At 39.1% G+C, this 19,736-nt stretch overlaps 4 protein-coding genes and 1 pseudogene across 17 annotated transcripts in view; 1 reads left to right on the forward strand and 4 right to left on the reverse strand.

Annotated features, from left to right (window-relative positions):
* The window catches only part of LOC103034342 (zinc finger protein 239), a 196,325-nt gene that overhangs the window by 130,712 nt on the left and 45,877 nt on the right, over positions 1-19,736 (reverse strand). The window lies entirely within an intron of this gene.
* The window catches only part of LOC103026187 (gastrula zinc finger protein XlCGF7.1), a 239,822-nt gene that overhangs the window by 121,061 nt on the left and 99,025 nt on the right, over positions 1-19,736 (reverse strand). The window contains exon 1 of one of the 2 annotated variants that reach the window (XM_049482407.1): positions 8,221-8,561. The exons of the other annotated variant lie outside the window; for it this stretch is intronic. The gene's annotated coding sequence lies outside the window, so the exon portion shown is untranslated. Of the gene's footprint in view, positions 1-8,220; positions 8,562-19,736 lie in introns of those variants that run through there. 2 annotated transcript variants of the gene reach the window in all.
* The window catches only part of LOC125803861 (zinc finger protein 239-like), a 142,382-nt pseudogene that overhangs the window by 107,658 nt on the left and 14,988 nt on the right, over positions 1-19,736 (reverse strand).
* Positions 1-19,736, forward strand: part of LOC103047357 (gastrula zinc finger protein XlCGF26.1) — a 311,263-nt gene that overhangs the window by 80,836 nt on the left and 210,691 nt on the right. The gene's annotated exons all lie outside the window — the stretch shown is intronic.
* The window catches only part of LOC111194226 (zinc finger protein 239-like), a 457,259-nt gene that overhangs the window by 75,184 nt on the left and 362,339 nt on the right, over positions 1-19,736 (reverse strand). For 8 of the 13 annotated variants that reach the window (XM_049482358.1, XM_049482359.1, XM_049482361.1 and 5 more), the window contains one exon: positions 1,758-4,866. The exons of the other annotated variants lie outside the window; for them this stretch is intronic. In XM_049482358.1, the coding sequence (XP_049338315.1) occupies positions 3,280-4,722 (1,443 nt within the window). In that variant the 5' untranslated portion in view covers positions 4,723-4,866 and the 3' untranslated portion in view covers positions 1,758-3,279. Of the gene's footprint in view, positions 1-1,757; positions 4,867-19,736 lie in introns of those variants that run through there. 13 annotated transcript variants of the gene reach the window in all.

The raw sequence follows: 19,736 nt of genomic DNA on the forward strand, positions 1-19,736 counted from the left end.
TCTTTTCATTTGTGTATTTTTGATGTTTTGTCAGGGTTGTGCCATGCTACTAATAAACAAATAAGTCTGTGATCTGTATTTTATTACTTAAAGTTTGTTCCACTTCCACATTTCATCTGTTTGATTTGGTTTTGTCCATTTAATTGAATGATTCAAGGCGTCCGTGTGAGAGTTCTATGTTTTTGTAATGTAGTTAATGAAATTCTTGATGGAACAAGATAGGAGGAGGTGGGTGGCAATACTGTCATTTTGATTATGGACATTCTGCCAGAAAGAAATAGTGGGAGGTTCATCCAGCGTTGGAGATCATTGTTTACTGTTGTGAGTAATGGACTGATGTTAAGTGTGTTTAGCTCGGACAGCTGAGTGGAAACTTTAATGCCCAGATATGTATTGTGTGGAGTGCACGTAGAGATGGAGAGGGACTGATCAATTTATCCAATAAATTCATGTTAAATGTAAGGATAAACAATTTGGTATATTTAATAGAGTCTATTTAATAGAGTAATCTAAGGTTTTGGATTTTTTTTCAATAACTTGTATAGTTTGGGGAATTGAAGAGAGTGGGTTTTGTAAAAATAGTTAAATGTCATCTTCATAGAGGCTGATTTTGTGTTCTGTGTCTGCCCTTACTAAGAAAAACATAATGGAGGTCATGCCCTCATATTGAACAATAAGTTAAAAAAACATAAATGTTGTGACAGGCCTTCCCAAATGTAATAATTTAAATTAAACAGATTTTATTTGTGGCTATTATTCATGTTCATGTTAAATGAAATGTAAAATCTGCTTTATTCATAAAAAAGCACAATCATTATATTCATGCAAAATAAAACTTTAAAATAAAAAAGGATTTTGAAATAATATAAATTAGCATCTTCTAGTTTACACGCACTTATTTAAACAATGTAACTATAGCAGCAGTTGGGAAGTGCTAGATCTGAGAAATTCATGTTTCAATTTATGAGCATATCAACTAACATAAGAACTTGTTTTCTATTTCTCTATCTATCTACTGTGGGAGAAATTCTGACTTACTGGTATTGATTTGACAGTTTTTTTGATTATTTTAACAGAAATAGTTATTTGATTAATAACAAAGTGATTTGTACAGTGAACAAAGCATACTCGGGATTCACCTTCTCTGTGTTTGTGTGTGTATGCATGTTTTTTTTTTTTTTTCATTTAAACTCGCCCTGACCCATCGCTGCCTTCTATCAGATGAAGATACGGACGCTTGGTAACGCAGGTAGTTTTATTAATATGAATCAATGGTAACTTTCAGATGGTTGAGGAAGGTTCAGTTCAGAGAAGATGGAAACAGTGGCTTTTAGTGCTCCAGGCCTGGGAACTGACCTGGTCAGAACTCTGCTTTTGAATTGCAGACTTCTACAGTAAACCCAAAACTCACCCACCCACCTTGCCCACTTTATATAGAACATCACTGTTAAAATACTGTGCTACGGAAGTACTGTATTCTCTACCTCAGTAACTACAGGTTACTGCATGTTATGATCTGGCTGTGTAAACCTATATATCACAGAAATGCACCGTTTATTGTACGCCAGTCATGTTTGTAATATTAATAGTTTTATATCTGTTCAGTTTTTCATATCTAGTCTAAATGTTTAGTTTAGTTTAGTGTTCTGTTGCTCCATGGTCCTGGTGGAATGTAATTTCAGTCCACGCCGTGTTTATACACCTTGCATAAATCAGCAGATCCTCCAATCACCACACTAAAGAGGATGCCCAGTTCATATCTTTTAATGGTTTATTGAAACTTTGATAAACCACAAATAATACACCAAGCATGCATATGAACTTCAACACATTACAAATTACTATTAGACATGCTAATAACACTATGTTCTATGCAAACATACAGAACAGACGGTATCCAACGCACATGTCAGCACAGAGTCCATAGAAAGCTGATAAATACAACAATAACATAGATACTTTAGTTTCACTAATGAGCCAATACAAAATCATTTTTTTGCAAAGAACATTTTGAACAGCCCAAAAATGTTTTTAAGAAGGCAGGAGTATTTGTTTTATATATAATACATTAAGAACTGTCACTTTCAACAGACAAATAAGTGAAGCATTCACTAAAAATTAGTAGCTGCAGTGGTTCGTGTCTGTAGCACCGCACTCCGCCTTTCTCACTTTGTTGTGAGCAGCCTTGCAGTTCACCCATCTGTGGTTAGCAACAGAATTTAGATAATTTACATTTTTTACTGTTCACTGTTCATTTGGCACAATCTTTGTTTATAAAGTTGTGTGTTTGGCTTCCAGTTTTATTTCTGAAACAGAGTGATGAAGCTTTAACGTGCTACGATGTTGGACATGTTGCCATGGTTATACATCATGCTCATGCTGCAGTGCCACATATTGTAGTAATTTTGTCTGTGTATTTTACAGGGAAGCCAAAACGCTCCCATATGCTTTTTTTTTTTTTAAAGATGCAGGAGGTTTTCATTTACTTTTTACACTCTGGCAGCCTCACTGTTGCCAGTGTTAAGCATGAATTAGTTTTTTTGTGATCGCTGAACTGAACGACTCAGTTTACAAATAATGAATGTGAACATTGTTCACTCCCTCACAACTGAAGCCACATCTCCCACATCAGAAAATTACTGCAGGCTGCTGAAATATTTGATATAGTACTGTGTTAAGAAATTGAGTACAAATTTCAGTATACAACTCAGCATGGTATATGATAATATACTTGTTTTGGAAGTATGTGCAATGATTTTGGGCTGGCAATAGATTGGTAGAAAGGAGTTCTATTGAAAAAAGATAATAAGAAGATAATTTATTATGGAAAAAAACAAATAAATGCGAATTAAATTATCTAAATCATTTTTGAAACTGTGAACTTAATTTTTTTAATGAACTATGAACTGAAATTCATTCAAATGAATATGAACTGAACATTGAACTAATTCATTTAAATTTATATGAACTGAAATTTGACGTAGTTTATTTTAAATGAGAGGTACAACACGGTCACTGTTAACTGCTCTGAAAATGCTTCATTAACATTACACACATCAGCTTTTCTGCCTGTTGATCCATGATTCACATGCTTTCTGAACTGTGAGCTGTGATCTGTACAGATAACAGATTATAAGTGGCCCTTAACACCTGTAATGGGCTGTAAGCTGGACTTTGAACGGTATATTTTAATGGGTATATTTCAGAAACTATTAAAAGTAACTGTTTTACTCCTATACACAAGTTACCAATAGATCTGGGTTGGGATCCAAAATATTTTTAGTGTTCTTGTCCATTTGCAAGACCGCTCTTAATGCACTTGTGTTTCCTATATGATTGTGAATACCTGAAGCTCTCTGCACAGTCTGAGCAGTGATACGGTTTCTCTCCAGTGTGAATGCGCAGATGTGTTTTGAAATTACTCTGATTAATAAAGCTCTTCCCACACTCTAAACACTGATATGGTTTCTCTCCAGTGTGAATGCGCTGATGCTGCTGGAGACTACTCTGCTGATTAAAATTCATCCCACATTCTGAGCACTGATAGGGTTTTTCTCCAGTGTGAATGCGCTGGTGTCGCTGGAGAGTTATCTGCTGATTAAAGTTCATCCCACATTCTGAGCAGTGATATGGTTTCTCTCCAGTGTGAATGCGTTGGTGTCGCTGGAGAGTAATCTTATTATTAAAATTCATCCCACAGTCTGAGCACTGATATGGTTTCTCTCCAGTGTGAATGCGCTTGTGTCGCTGGAGACTGCTCTGTCGATTAAAATTCATCCCACATTCTGAGCAGTTAAACAGTTTCTCCCCAGTGTGAATGCGCTGGTGTTGTTGAAAATAACTCTGATTATTAAAACTCTTCCCACACTCTGAACACTGATAGGGTTTCTCTTCAGTGTGAATGCGCTGGTGTTCTTGGAGATGACTCTGTTTAGTAAAACTCCTCCTACACTTTGAGCAATGAAACGGTTTCCCTCCAGAGTGAATGAGCTGGTGTGTTGTGAGATTACTCTGTTGATTAAAACTCCTTCCACAGTCTGAACACTGATACGGTTTCTCTCCAGAGTGAATTAGCTGGTGTCGCTGGAGATTGCTCTGTTGATTAAAACTCTTCCCACAGTCTGAACACTGATGTGGTTTCTCTTCAGTGTGAATGCGCTGGTGTGTTTTGAGATCACTTTCTGCAGAAAATCTCTCCCCACAGTCTGAGCACTGAAACAGTTTCTCTTCAGTGTGAATGTGCTGGTGCGTTTTAAAATCATTCTCTGCAGTACATCTCTCCGCACAGTCTGACCTATGAATTGGTTTCTCTTCAGTGTGAATACACAGGAGTGTTTTAGGATCATTCTCTGCATTAAAATTCTCTCCACAGTCTGAACACCGATATGGTTTCTCTTCAGTTTTAACGCACTGATGTGTTTTAAGGTCACTTTCTCCAGTAAAACTCTCCTCACAGTTTGATCTGTGAAACGGTTTCTTTTCAGTGTGAATGCACTGGTGTGTTTTGAGATCACTCTCTGCAGTATAACTCTCCCCACAGTCTGTGCAGTGAAATGGTTTCTCTGCAGTATGAATGCGCTGGTGTATTTTAAGATTATTCTCTGCAGTGAAACTCTCCCCACAGTCTGAACGGTGGTGAGTTTCCTTCTTGACTGTACTTTTCTGCATTTTCCTGTGAGATATTGGATAGAGTGTTTGCTGAATACTTTCTCTGGATGCCATTCTCCCTTTTGTTCAGCAGCTTAATACCTTGTGAATACTCTGTGACTGTATTTCTTTGACTGTATTTGTACATCTAAACTTCATCCAGGTAGGAATGTTGACATCAGCACCATGAGAAGACTTGGAATAGCTCAGCATTCAGTTCTGGAAGAAACACAGAAAAAAGAAAACATAAGCTCAATTAAAATATCAGAAAATCTCATTTAGGGGTAGAAATTTGGGAACATTCGTAGGGTGGGTAAAGATTCTCCAGTGCAACCAACACAACTAAACTGAACACACTCACAAAATCTCCTAAATATCCCCAACAACAGTGAAAGGACAAATTATTGTACTGGAAATCAAAACTTAACTTAACATATCATTTTTTTGTTTCATTGTGATGCAGCCAAGATGAAATATGTATGTTGCATTAGCTCTTTTGTAGCTTCCTGCACATTTTGAAAAATTAAAAATTAAATTGTAGTGATGCTGATCTAATTTGCCCATATCTTTAAAAGTGGTGCCTGATAACATAAAAAAACACAAAAACAAACGTGCATAAGGTGTGCAGATTTTGGTTTTGACCCCGAGTAGGGTGGGAGACTCCAGTAGCACCTACCATGCACAAAGTGGGTCTCCAACTGAAACGTTTGAGAACTACGGTTGGAACATGCAGACTAAATTAATTTATTATTTCTTAGAGTCTTAGTCAAAAGTTATTTTGATCTTACTTTTTGACCTTTGCTTGTCGCTAAAGTTAGTATGTTAGCTATCTCAGCACTAAAATGAATATGTTAGCTTGCTCACCACATAAGCTAGTATGTTTGCTAGCTTCCCGCACAAGCTAGTATGGTATCTAGCTCGTTGATAAAGTTAGTATGTTGGCTAGCTCGCTGCTAAAGATAGCATGTTGGCTAGCTCGCCATTACCATTAGCTAGCTCTCTGCCAGCCTTAGTTCTCTACATTGTTAAGTTAGCTAGTTCGCCACAAAAGCTAGTATGTTAGCTAGCTTGTTGCTAATGTTAGCATATTAGCCAGCTCACCATTAAAAGTATGTTAGCTAGCTCGCTGCTAACCTTAGTTCTCTCAACAGTAACGTCTTGGCTTGGTCTTAAACCGGTGTTCACACTGGCAGATGATAGAGCGACAGAGCTTAAAGCCTTTGAGTCTTCAGTGGTTTTAGGTCTAGAAGTAATACTGTTATCTATACAGTGTTTCTTTTTCTATTGGTAAAAAAGAATTGTATTATGTTTGTTCAGTACAGTTCTATAACTAGAGTCTCTCATCAAATAGTTAAAAGAGCTATGAACCCCAGAGGCTTGTACAAGCTGATCACAAAAATGAGAATGTATTAGCGAAATTAAAAACTGGATGACACACAATTTTCTCTTACTCAGTTCTGATAAAACTGAGGTCTTTTGATCAGGTCCTAATATAGAAAACAACATAAGCAATACTATGGTAAACATAGATGGTAACTTAATTATACCTGGTAAAACTGTGAGAAACATAGGGGTAATTTTTGACTGTTCTCTTGATGCACATATACACAGTATAGTTAAAAAAACATTCTTTTATTTATGCAATATTGAAAATCTCCCCAGTATACACTCTGGAAGATGCTGAGAAGCTTATGCATGTATTTAAAACTGAGACTGAGCCTATAAACAAGGGAAACATCAAAATACAGTGCTTTGGGAGAAAAGTGCATCTAAAATGCTTAAGAAAAGGTAAATAAGTACAAAAAGAAGTGCAGTTTGAGTTTTACATTTTTTAGAAATCTGGGCTGAAACGATGACGGGTCTATCCTCAGATCAGTTTAAAAAGCTGTTCAGGTCAGAGTTTAGTACAGTGGTGACCCTTAACATTGCTGCTGTTTATTAGCTCTATGCTCTCACATCAAATATGTACTGGTTTGGAATTGAATACTTGTTTTTCACTACATCAACTTCTCGCTGTGGCTTGAAATTGTAAATATAGTAATTGCCACATTCCTTTGTGTTCCTGCTTTTAAGATAGCAGTAAGAAAGATGTTCTTACTAAGCAAATGCAGGGAACACTCTACACTCAGTTTGATGTTTGATACTATGATAAACATTACAAACTAAGAAAATAAATGATATAGGTATGATACTTAAATATTTCTTTTAAAGGTGAACAAAATTTCCATTGGGTTCAAGCTCCACAGAAAATAAATTACTAATGTAAATCCCATGTATCATACAAAGTTCAAAAAACATCAAGAAAAATATTTGGACAAACTGAGTTTAGGCACCTGCTCATTAACTGTTTCTTGTGAAATCAAGAGTATATAAAAGAGTTTATCTTGCTTTTGTTGTGGTAAATGTCTCTATTTCTAGTAAAGAGAAGGATCTACAACAGCTGCAGTTCTATCAGCCCCCCTCCTGAACCAGACACCAGAGTATCAGAAGCGTCTAAACTGGTCTACAGAGAAAAGGGAACTGGCCTGGTGCTCAGTGATGTAAAGTCCTGTTTTTAGATTAAAGTAAATGTTACATTAGTTAGAAATCGAAGTACTAGAGTCTGAAGACAAGACACAGAATCCACAGTGTCTGAACATTCAATGTAAAGCATCCAGTCTGTGATGGTTTTGGGTCATGTTAATCTGCTGGTGATGGTCCACTGTGTCCTGTCCAAGGTCAGCGCAGAGATTTTACAACACCTCTATCTGCCAAACCTGAACCCAATAAAGAATATATGGGGTATTGTCAAGAGGATGACTACAAGCTTAAAAGCATTAATAACCAGCAACACAGGAGAGCTTAAGGCTGCTATCTTACCAACCTGTTAATCATCACTTGTCATACCAAAAAAACTTTACAGAGGGAAATTATTACCTTAGAAAATTGTAGTCAATGTGCAAAGTTTCTATTAACCATTCAAGTGATTTTGGAGTGTGTTTGGCTTTTCTGGCAACAGTACACAAGTTCCTAATGTTCTGGATAGAAAAACACACTTATTGTGTTGTTTTTATGGTATTGTGTCACAAGGACTGTTAAGTAAACTACCAGACTCCTAAATAGATTCCACACTTTACAACCCTCAACCCCACCACCATCTGTTTAACTACCAGCCATTGACCAGCAACCCCCACCCACACTAACCAGTTCTCAGGATTTAGCTCTAAAATAAACTGCTATGTTCCACCAATAACTGCACATTAATTCACACACTGTGGAACATCTGCATATATGAATGTTTCTATACTCACTACATCTACATGCTGAATATCACATGTATCTGTTTCACACATTACACAATTGTTATAATCAACAAATAGACAAACACAAACAAAAGTTTGTAAATCTCCTGTCCACCTTATAAAAAGCAGAATGAAAGTGTTGATCAGAGATAACTAGGAGAAGATGATCCTCCAGCTCCTGGATGAAGCTGCTTGTGTGTGATGTTAAATGCTGCTCCTTCTGAATGTGTTTCTGTGTGTCTAAGAGTAAATGTAGAGCAGTGTGATGGTGAAGAGTGGAACATCTCCATACCTGCAGCAGGTGAGCTGATGGTGTTCCTCCAGCAGAGCAGTCTGAGTACAGAGGTGTGGAGTTGCTGATCAGAGCTGGATCTTCTGCTGCTCCACTTTACTGGAGACCGGGGGAAACTCTAACCACCCTTCCATATTCACCTACAGAGAATCCAGTCTTCATTTTAAACCACAGCAAACATCTGTCCAAAGCGCTGAAACTATTAGAACATGTCCAATCAATACATCACAATGACTCTGTTACTTGATCTGATCCATTACAATAAACAGCCACCATAACCTCTCTAACCAGACTTTAACAGTCTGCTGATGTGTTTCTACAATAAAAGAGCCAGTGCGTAACATCCGGCAATAAACCAAAATAAAAGTCCTGCAGCGCTGTGAGGCGTTAAAGAGTGTAGAAAGCTCCATAGCAACAGTCGCCCCCGATATGACTGACAGCCATTATGGACTGATAACCACAGAAACACGCAGAACAACTCATATCTACATATATAAAATAATTTAAAATACATTAACCAGGATGACCGACGTTAAAGGACAGAAAATATAAGTATGGCCTGTGTGTTATGTCCTCCACCAACTAAGGAAACGTTCACTTTTCACTGAAGGTGTTGAAAAAACTAGTTGTTAATATTTTTGTGTCTGTAGAAATGTTCATTTATCATTTATTGCTGCTTCATCACCACTTACAATATGATAATTACTGCAAACGCTTTATTTACTCATAATTATGTTCTATTATGCTTTTTCCTTTATGAACTGAATAACTTGAGTTTTTATTAGGCAGACACAGTAATATATTTATTCATAAAAACTAAACTAATAAATGAACATTTCTAAAAACAAAAAAAATATTAACAACTTGTTTTTTCAACACCTTCAGTGAAAAGTGAACGTTTCAATAACAAAAACAACAATAATCTATTATTTCTTTATTAATTGACTCTTTATTCAAAAATATGCAATACAATCATACATTCAGTGATGGTAGTAACGGCGTTATAATGAACGGCATTAACTTCGCACATTCAGACAAAGGGCCCTATCGTACACCTCATGCAAGGCGTGTAGGCGCTTTGCCACCCGGCAACAGTCTGCGTTGCACGCGTCCTTAAAATAGCCTTGGACTTTTAAAATATATTAACGCTAATGGGCGTGGTGGTCTGGAAATGATGTGTGTTCAGGTACATTTCTGGCGTGTTTCTATCTTGAAAAAAGCTTTGCGCGATTAGCACAGAAAAATAAAGCTCACCCAGAGCCTTCAGCAATCAACGATAAAAATACAATATACTTAAAAATCTGCACAGTAACTATAAATTATTATTAGTTATATGTATTTCTGTCAGTTATAAGGATTTATATTTATGTTTAGTACACAGACTAAATAACTGTAACTTAAGATATAGCAGACAGGCATTGCTGTTTAAGAATTTCAACAGATGCTTATTCTCACTCAAAAGCTGGAGTTTTTGAAATGGAAAATTAAAAGAGAAAAGAACTTTGACTAAACATACATTTATTTTATTTAACTTTGCTATTAACTGAATTTCACTTTTATATCTGAAAAATAAAGCACATTGTCGGCGTCTGGTGCTGCCCGTCAATTATATAAAACTTAAAACATTTGAAATACACAGAAATATGAAGCTATACTTAGAATTCGTTTCTTATCACCAGGGCAAATGTATTAAAATATTAAATATATTAATTCATTAAATAATCTCATCCAGCGCTCTTAAATGTTGCAGGCACGCAAAGTGGTGCTTGGCGCAGCACATGGCATTGCGCTCAGAATAACACCTCTCGTTTTAATAAATAAGGTGGGACAAGTGTAGTTAAATTCATGATATTAAATTCACTAAAGCCAACAAATGTACTGATAATTAATCAAGAGAAATCAGGCAAAATGCGCTGCGCCTCTCTCTCTCTCTTTCGCAGGGCGGAGCTGAATTCAGTGCGAGGCTAGAAATATTATAAAACTCAGTTCAGTTAAATAAAAATAAGTAAGGACCTGTAAGTTAATCAAATATTGTCAAATATAAAGGATAAGTTGAGGTTTTGGTGAGCTGTTTTCATGATTTGAAACTGAAACTAATATTATGCGCAGAAAGCCTGTGATTGTTTTAAATGAGTTTTTTAATGCATTGTTGTTTTTGTCCATTCTTTTGTTTTGCATATATATACATTTTTCCTTTTGAGTGTGGTTTGGTTTGTTTAATTTTTATCCCCAGATGCTATTTTTCCCGTTTGTTTTTTTTTCAGTATTACAAGTCTTAGTAATTTTCTTTGGTCGTGTGGAGTGTTTCGTTTCTTTTTTTTTTTAATTCGTTAGATTATATTTTTGTCAACATTTTGGGTTTATTTTCGTTTGTTATTTTTCTAATAATAATAGTAATAACATCATTTATTTTCTTTTGTCCATTTTTTACGGGGCAAGTAAGGCAAGGAAGTGTTTTTTCCTGCTTTTTATTTTATTATTTTATTTTTAGATCTCTTTTTTAACTTTTATTTTATTTTTAGCACAACAAATTAAACTACTTTCGAAAATTAAATGGATTTTTTTTTAGCCGTCTAGCTATATCTATACCGGCTCTGGTTCTACCAAACTTTCACAGAAAAAAATATATTTATATTATATATTTTTATATGTGTATTGTGTATTTGTATTGTAAATTGTATTGTGTATTTTTATATATTATGTGTGTGTGTACATATATTTGCTTTGTTTTCACATTCTCAAAAAACGGAGCTCCAGGGGCGGATTTTCAGGACAATTATTATAATATAATAATTTATATTATAGTAATATTATATTATATTTTTATATTAAAAAAACTTTTCCTTACCCAATTTCTGTCTCCCCTTTATATCAGAAAAAAACACTGATAACCGCTAGAGGGAGCCCGCGAGTCAGTCCGAAATGAATGTGGTGAATAGAGCAAGACGGCTAAAAACAAACAAATTAAAAATAGTTAAAATCCACTTTTTCAGAATTTTCATTTATTTTTCAAAAGTAGGTTAATTTGTTGTGCTAAAATAAAAAAAAGGTTTAAATAAAAAAAAAAGCAGGAAGAAAAAAAGTGCCCAGCCTCCTTTAGACGAAGATTCCATTTGTGTTTTTATTCGAACTCTTCTGAGCTTGTGAGTGGCAGCGGCAGCAGCAGCGGCAACTCTTCGACGGAAGGACTCTCTACACCTCTGTTGTAGAAAAGAAAATGAAAGATGGGTCCACACCCACCCCTCATCCGGGGTACAACTCCCCTACGTGTTCGTTTGATAGAGAGTCGCAGACAGGTGGAGTGAAGTTGAAAGCAAACCAAGTATTTATTACAAAGTACTGAATATTCAGGAGAACCCACACATGAAAGACCGTCTAACAGCCGTCCCAGCATAAGTTCTGACCCCCCTCTGATCTGACTCCATGTTTATACCCCAAATGACGTGAAACCTGCTGATGAGGCGTTGCTAAAATCATCTCATGTTAGTATGCATAATTTCACGTGTTAGTGCTCAAGTTTCACAGGTCTGACCGGACCCCTAGTGTTTGGCCTTGACTGTATCCAGCCGGACAGTGTGATATTGTTTCAGTAATTAGACAGTGCCGCCCTCCCTATGTGCGCGCGTCCTCCTCCCGCTTTGGTAGGTGAAGAACTTTGCACGCACAGAGAGAGAAAGGCCGCACTGTTCGTCCCGAAGTCTCCTTTGTATCAATTCAGTTCGTACAGAGTGCACCAGCCGATGATTGATGGCCGTTAGTCAGAGACATGCAGTGAACGAAATGCTTCAAGCATGAGCTACGCAAGTCACACAATAGATTTCATATGTTATATGTTAATGTGTTAGTAACGCGTGGTTAGTCCGCCATACAATAGATCCTATGTGTTAGTAAATGCCTTATGTATCATGTGGGTTAATTTGTCATACAATAGATGTGTTAGTCACATGCCCACATGCCTGATCAAACAATGTTTTACTATATGTGTAAATAATATATATTGTGGTTATTGGTTAATCTTCTATATAAATGCATATAAAATACACTGTGAGTAATAAAAATGTTCAAATACAATGTGAGTATTGGTTAATGCATATAAAATACAAGGTTTCACACAATGATTATGTAATTATAGATACTAAGATAGTAATCATAATTGAAAGATATTTGTCGATACACCCAAGGTAAAATAAACAGTTATTCTTCACCTCTTAAACACCAGTTTACTGTTTTATATTCACTGTTTTAATATCTGTATTATCTTTTAATTACTGTATATTTGTATTATCTTTACTGTTTTTCACTTTTTACTAATTAATTGTATTTTTGTTTTTCAGGTTATTGTAGCCGCTGAGGGAGCTCACCCCCATACCGATCAGGTATGGATCCCCAGTGGAGGAGTAGACCTCTTCCAACAGTGGTGAGTAAACTGGAAACTTCTCACATTTTACACAAAATTCACCCTCAGTAACACTCAGAAAAAAACCCAGAGCTGGATTAGGACAGGAGTTTAAATCAGGGCTTTGTTTTGTTTTTCAGGCGCAGTCAGGAGACTTTTCTTTCAGGACTCGTCCTGTGTCTCCGGTAAGTCTCTATCACTAACTGTTACACCTGCAGCTCCTAACTTTCAGACCCGCTCAGAGCGGGTCTTATTATAAAATCTCAGATTTACTGATGTAACGTTATACACAACATTTAACTAAACCAGCTTTAGACTGGGGTTTTTGAGTCAACGCTCATTTCTGAAGAGGGTTCTCTGAGTATCCACTGTGCACTCTGTTGAATTTACTAACCTAGTTTAGCTAAGATATGGTTAGATAGCCAGCATATATTGTAAAGGAGCTAGTGAAAATATTTAACACTTATTTGTATTGTGTATTTTCCTGTTCTTTTTGTATTTAGATTTAAAGGGAAGGAAATTACTCTTAAAAAATATGTGCATATGTTTTTGATGACCCTTTATTAAGGAGAGATTCATAACAAATGTGGTTATAGTTTCAGGTAAATATTATACATACAATATGAAATTTGGTAATAATAATAAAAAACGAGGCAGTGATGAGCTGACTGACATACGATTGTCTGCAGTGGCAGGGTGACGAGCCAGCCGCCTGGGAGGAGCCCCCGCCGTGTCAGCCCGGGTCTCTTGTGATGAAGCGGAGGGCCCACATTAAGATGGTGAGAAAAGCACAATAAACAATTAAAGTGTAATCAAGTATCATTGTCATACATCTCTGTTTTAGCAGCATCACTAATACGTACAGCTCTGCTTTCACTGAATCTCTATTAACATGAAATTTTATTGTTAACAGTGGATAGAAGGTCAGCTGGAGGGACTCCTGCCCACCTCCCACCCAGAGTCTCCATTGCTTTCAACCACACCTGCAAGGTATTACAGCCTCCTTTCCTGCCCCTGTACCACCCTGACACCTCCCATTCCCTCTGTCTGATTCTGATTTACCACCCTGACACCTCCCATTCCCTCTTTCTGATTCTGATTTACCACCCTGACACCTCCCATTTACTCTTTCAGGTATGGCTGCAAGGCGATTGCGGAGGCAGAACCCTGGAACAGGCTGGACACTACTGGTACAGTTGTACAGGTAAGAGTTTCTGGTTTATTCTGTATCCTCTCTACCATCTTCCAACGATTGGAGATTTAAAGTTTTTAGGACACACATACAGTATTCCCTTACACACACAAAAACACTATACACTTAAGTATCCAGCTTTCTGCTTCTGTGTGTCTTGCTATCCCTTTACTACTGTAATAATGTCCCCCACTGTTGGACTCATAAGCAATTATCTTTATCTGTTTTTGGACAGTGTGAGGAAGCCTGGATCGCGCCCCTCACCACCACCTACCCCCCGGAGACATTCAGCCGGTAAGACACTGCACTTTCACCCACCATCAACACTCAAATAGTCTCTTAAACACCTCACCACCAACAGTAGGACCTCTGTTTTTTCTCATTTCAGGTCAGATGGCCCGATGCTGGTGGCAGAAGCGGATCCCTCTTACAGGCTGGACACCACTGGACCAGTGCCTAGGATTATCCCAGGTCCAGCTGCACAGGTAAGAGTTTGCAATTAGTTATATATCCTCTCTACCTCTCTACTATCATCAAATGATTGAATATCTAAAGGTTTTAAAGGAACCCCATTCAGGTTTTCACCTCTTCCCCTTCTTCTAGGCTGTGGCTGACTTGGAGGACGACAGTGGAGAGGAGTTCCTGGAGCAAGCTCCTATAACACAGGTCAGTCTGTAATTGTCTTATATTGTTACGTCTTTCTGCTTAGGAATGCCTTGCTGTTCTCTTGCTGCTGTAATACTGTCAATTTTCCCACTGTTGGATTCATAAGCAATTATCTTATCTTATCTTGTTTTATTTATTTTTGGACAGTGGGAGGAAGCAGAGGTAGCGTCCCTTACCACCACCTTCCACTCTGAGACATCCAGCCAGTAAGTCACTGCACTATCGCCCATCATTAACACGCACATTATTTCTTAACACCTCGCCACCAACATTAAGACCTCAATTTTCTCTCGTTTTTGGTCAGGTATCGATGTCCTGGTGCTGGATGCAGAGGCGGATCCCTCTCACAGGCTGGACACCATCAGCACTGAGCCTGAGTCTGAGCCAGTGCCAGTTGTACAGGTAAGAGTTGGGAATTAATCTTGCTGTCAGCTATAGAAGAGGTACCTGCAGTATCAGCTTGTTTAGATATTTTCCATGTATGACCCATTACTGTATCTCATTTAGTAATAATACTTTTTATTTAGTGATATAACAATACAGCAATTCTTAAGAAGAGGTTTTAAACACCATTTTATTCTTATTCACTTTTTTTAAAGTACTTTAACAAATGTTTGCAGTTAAATTATTAATAAGGTGTTTTTTATTTCACTTTGTCTTTAAACAGTTATAGGTCTACAGTTCTTTGCTAAACCCCTCTATTTTTTTGACTCTGTCTCTTATAGGCTGAGGGGGATCTGGAGAGCAGCGTGGAGGTCATGGTGGAGAGCATAGAAACAGCTCCCAAAAACAAGGTCAGAGTTTAGTTTTACCTAAAGCAGCAAACAAAACGAGTTCACTCTTTACAAAAAAAACAGGGGTCTTAAAGTCAAATGTTCAGCACAGAACAATAAAACACGTGTATATTTGTATGTACAACAAGACATTAGAAATCCATCTGTATTCCATCAGAAATGAGTTTAATATCATTTTAGGTCTGAGAAACATTTTTTTAATATTGTAGGCATATAAACGGGATATTATAGCAATTCTATTGTATGTCTTGTATGTCTACTTGTGAGGGAGATCTCACTAGGAGGGCTAGTACGTTTTGGATAAGCAGCAAACACTCCCGTATGTCGGTCAGGACATAGAAGACAGAGAGGCATAGGATGGTTTAGGTGGCTTTATGGATTTGGCAATTAGCAGTAGTATTACTTTGAGTCTGCAATAACAGAGAAAATACATAACAATATATATTATATATTACAAAAAGAGCAATTACAACACAATTGTACAAGTAGAACAAAACACTATAATTTCACTGCATAGCATTCCTATACACTGCATGCTCTAAACAAAATAATAGGGAGTTAGCACCACCTTATGGGCAAAGAAGGTAAAGGCAATGACTCTGCAATTTAACTGACTCCGGAAATGTCCACATACAACACTGTTAACCAGCTCAACTACACCATAAATAATTCAGTATGCAACACAGTATCACAAATATTAAGGAATAACATTAAACATACACATATATGCAGGTAACTATACAAATATACTACTTAACTTTTACTCCTATGAGCTGTAAAAATAGTAGCTAACTAACTAACAGGAATTAAACTAGTAGCTGATAAAGGAAAAAGTCCAGCTTACTTTGTGTCACAGACTCAAACTGCAAATCACCAAAGTCCACACTCAAACAACTCAGGAACTGTAAGGCTTCTTAGGAGGAATGGAGGAACATGTCTGCCTAGTTCCTTTCTCCACTGCACATTGTTGCATGACCTACTTTCAGCCAACGCCCTGATTGGCTGAAGGGCTTAATTACTGGCCAATCAGAAGACTCATCAAATGATGGGGTGATTCAGGACCTTTTATACAGCCGCCCCCAAATATGTGTAACATATTTGCATCTAATAAAAGTCTGTCTGATATCACATCAACTTAAGAGTCTGTTGACTTTGCAAACTCATCTTCCTCTCCCTGTGGTAGTGCAGGCAAGACAACCAACCTCGCCACTGGCCGAGTGTATACATGTCCCTTGATGCATACCTCTGCTGATCTGATGCGACCATCCACACTGCGATGTACCTTAGTGACACGTCCTACCGGCCACATTGCTCGAGGTAGTTGGTGGTCCACTATCAGGACAACTGCATTCTCTGATATCTCGGCAGGAGAGGATTGCCACTTCTGTCTGATCTGGAGACTGGGAAGGTAGTCACGTATAAATCGGGACCAGAAGTGGTCTGACAGGACTTGGGAATGTCTCCATCGTCTGCGGCTTAACAACTCAGTCTCAGGGTACACCACTTGTGGGAGGGATCCATCAAGCCGCCCCATGAGCAGACTGTTGGGTGTCACTGGATCAGAATCAGCAATATCAGCTGAAACGTAACCTAATGGTTTAGAATTCAGTATTGCTTCCACCTCTAGGAGAACTGTCGAAAGGATTTCTTCTGGAACACTCTGGGTGCCTACGGTGGTGTAAAGGGCAGACTTGACTGAGCGTATCTCCCTTTCCCACACTCCGCCAAAATGTGGGGCTCCTGGGGGGTTAAAGCGTAAACTGATCTGCTGTTGAGCTAGTTGCTGCTGCAGCGTAGGGGCTAGTTCTGTAAAGGTCTCCCTTATCTCTCGTTCACCTCCTTTAAAATTGGTCCCCTGATCCGACCATAACTCAACCGGCTTGCCCCGGCGAGAGATGAAACGTCTCAGAGCCATTAGGAATGAATCAGCATCCATATGGCTTAGCAGATCCAAGTGCACAGCTCTGGTTGTTAAGCACTTGAAAATGATGCCCCAGCGCTTTTCTACGCGTCTCCCCACTTTGACCAGCAATGGTCCGAAACAGTCCATACCTGTAGAGTGGAAGGGTGGTTTATGAAGACGAAGGCGAGCTGTGGGCAGATCAGCCATTCTGGGAACTGTTGGCTGAGCCCTCCAGCGCTGACACTCAGGACAGGTATGCTGATGACGACGAATAGCCTCTTGCCCACGCAGGATCCAGAAACGCCGACGTACCTCTCCGAAGACCCGCTCAGGACCTGGATGATGTAGCCGATGGTCATAATCTTTAATGACCAGACCAGTGGTTGGGTGAGAGGAGTCCAAGACAATAGGGTGTAGGATAGACTCATCTAGGGTTTTCGCTCGTCGTAGTCTGCCACCAACTCTGATAAGCCCAGTGGACCTGTCAATCTCCGGAGATAAGGTGAGTAGCCGACTTCCTGAAGATATGGGCTTCCCTGCTGCAAGGCGGTCGTAATCATCAGGGAATGAGTCTTGTTGGGCTCGCTTTAAGATGAGAGTTTCAGCCCACTTGTAGTCCTCAGCTTGAAGGTTTGACTTGGACCCAACAGTCTCCTCTTTGGTGACACTTTCCAATAACTCTTGCCATGTATTGTGTCTCCTGGCCTCAAGGATGGCAGAATCAGAAGAGGTTGTAGTAGACCCACAGAAAACTGTCTTCTTTAGCTCTACTGTGTATTCCTCTGACTCAAGCTTCGGGTTTACTGGCCAGGTGGATGGACATTTGAGAAGAAACTTTGGCCCTTGTGACCATCTGTGGGGCTCAGCTAAAGTTTTCAGTGTCTTGCCTCGGGTCAAATCATCAGCTGGATTGTTCTCTGAATCCACATAGCGCCAATGGCAGTGTTCTGTTAGTTCTTGGATTTCTGCCACTCTAGTCCCAACGAACACTTTGTAGCGGCATGATTCCGAGTGCAACCAGGTAAGGACAGTTGTGGAGTCTGTCCACAATACTGTCTGTTTCACCTGCAGGGTGAGCTCTCTTTCTAACACTCCAGCAAGCTGAGCTGCAACCAGGGCTCCACAGAGTTCCAAACGAGGTATGGACTGCACACGTTTGGGAGCCACACGAGACCGTGCCAGGACAAAGGACACATGCACATCACCTTCTTTGTTGACTGTTCTCATATATGCCACTGCACCATAAACTTGCTCTGAGGCATCAGAGAATATGTGGATTTCACGGATGCTATCTTCTAGGTCTGCTTCGGGTGGTGCATAGGATCTTGGGAGGCTAATGAGTGGTAGGGACTGAAGCTCATCTTCCCAATCATTCCAGGACTGCAGAAGATCTTGAGGTAGGTTCGAATCATCCCATCCACGTGGCTTGTCCCATAGCTGCCTGATGATGACCTTAGCCCTGGAGGTATAAGGTAACAGAAAGTTACCTAGTGGGTCATACTGCGTGGCTAGAACCCTGTAGATATTCCTGAGAGTTGGCACATCATAGGCAATAGGTCTGTAGCCAAGGGAATCTGTTTGCCAATGCCAACTTAGACCCAAAGTAGACTCCTGTGTATCAGATTTATCCTGCGTTAGCCACAGGTCCAGGCTTTCAGACAGGGCCTCTTGAGGTAGATCGCTTAGTACACTGGGAGCATTACAGGCCCACTGACGCAGATCAAATCCAGCTGATGCTAGAAGCTCTCTTAGTTTCTTCACCAACAGTTTGGCTTCTTCTTCGGTGCGAAAGCTCTGAAGGCAGTTGTCAACATAAAAACACTTTTCCACTGAGAACCTGACATCATCATCTGGCTGACTGTGTGCAGTGACATGATGCTGTAGAGCAAAGACTGCACAACAGGGGCTACAGGTGGTGCCAAATGGTAACACCTGCCATTCAAAAGTTCTCGGGGGTTCCTCCACCTTTAAGTCACGCCACAAAAACCGCAACAGGGCACGGTCATCAGGGAGAAGTCGTACTTGATGAAACATCCCCTTGATGTCTCCGCTGACAGCAATGGGATGTTCACGGAACCTTATCAGCACTCCAAGCAAGGAGGCACCAAGGTTAGGCCCTGGCAGTAAGTACTGATTTAAGTTCTGACCTTGATATTGATGGGAACAATTAAAAACAAGGCGATTTTTCCCATTATGACTGACTAAATGGTGTGGAATGTACCAGGATTCTCCACTGGTTATGAGGTCAGGAGTAATTTCCAGAACAGCACCTGACTGGATGAGCTTCTCCATTTCCATCTTGTAGGCTTCAGCTCTTACAGGGTCTTTCAGTAGACGCTTCTCTGTGCTGCGCAAATTTGGCATGACAGACTCTTTCGAAGCTTGCAGGTGTGGCATAGTTCTCCGACGCAATAGTGGTGTGGCATATCGTAGGACTCCTTTGACCTCTGTCCGGATAGTCTTTGCTTCAAGAAGCTTTAGGGCCTCCTGGTCTTGCTTTGAACGGGTCACCTCCCTTTCCGGGCGACAGGGGATGGTGTCAACTTGCCACAACCTCTGCACATC

This window comes from Astyanax mexicanus, chromosome 8 (genome assembly GCF_023375975.1).
Source record: "Astyanax mexicanus isolate ESR-SI-001 chromosome 8, AstMex3_surface, whole genome shotgun sequence".
NCBI classification, from domain to species: domain Eukaryota; kingdom Metazoa; phylum Chordata; class Actinopteri; order Characiformes; family Acestrorhamphidae; genus Astyanax; species Astyanax mexicanus.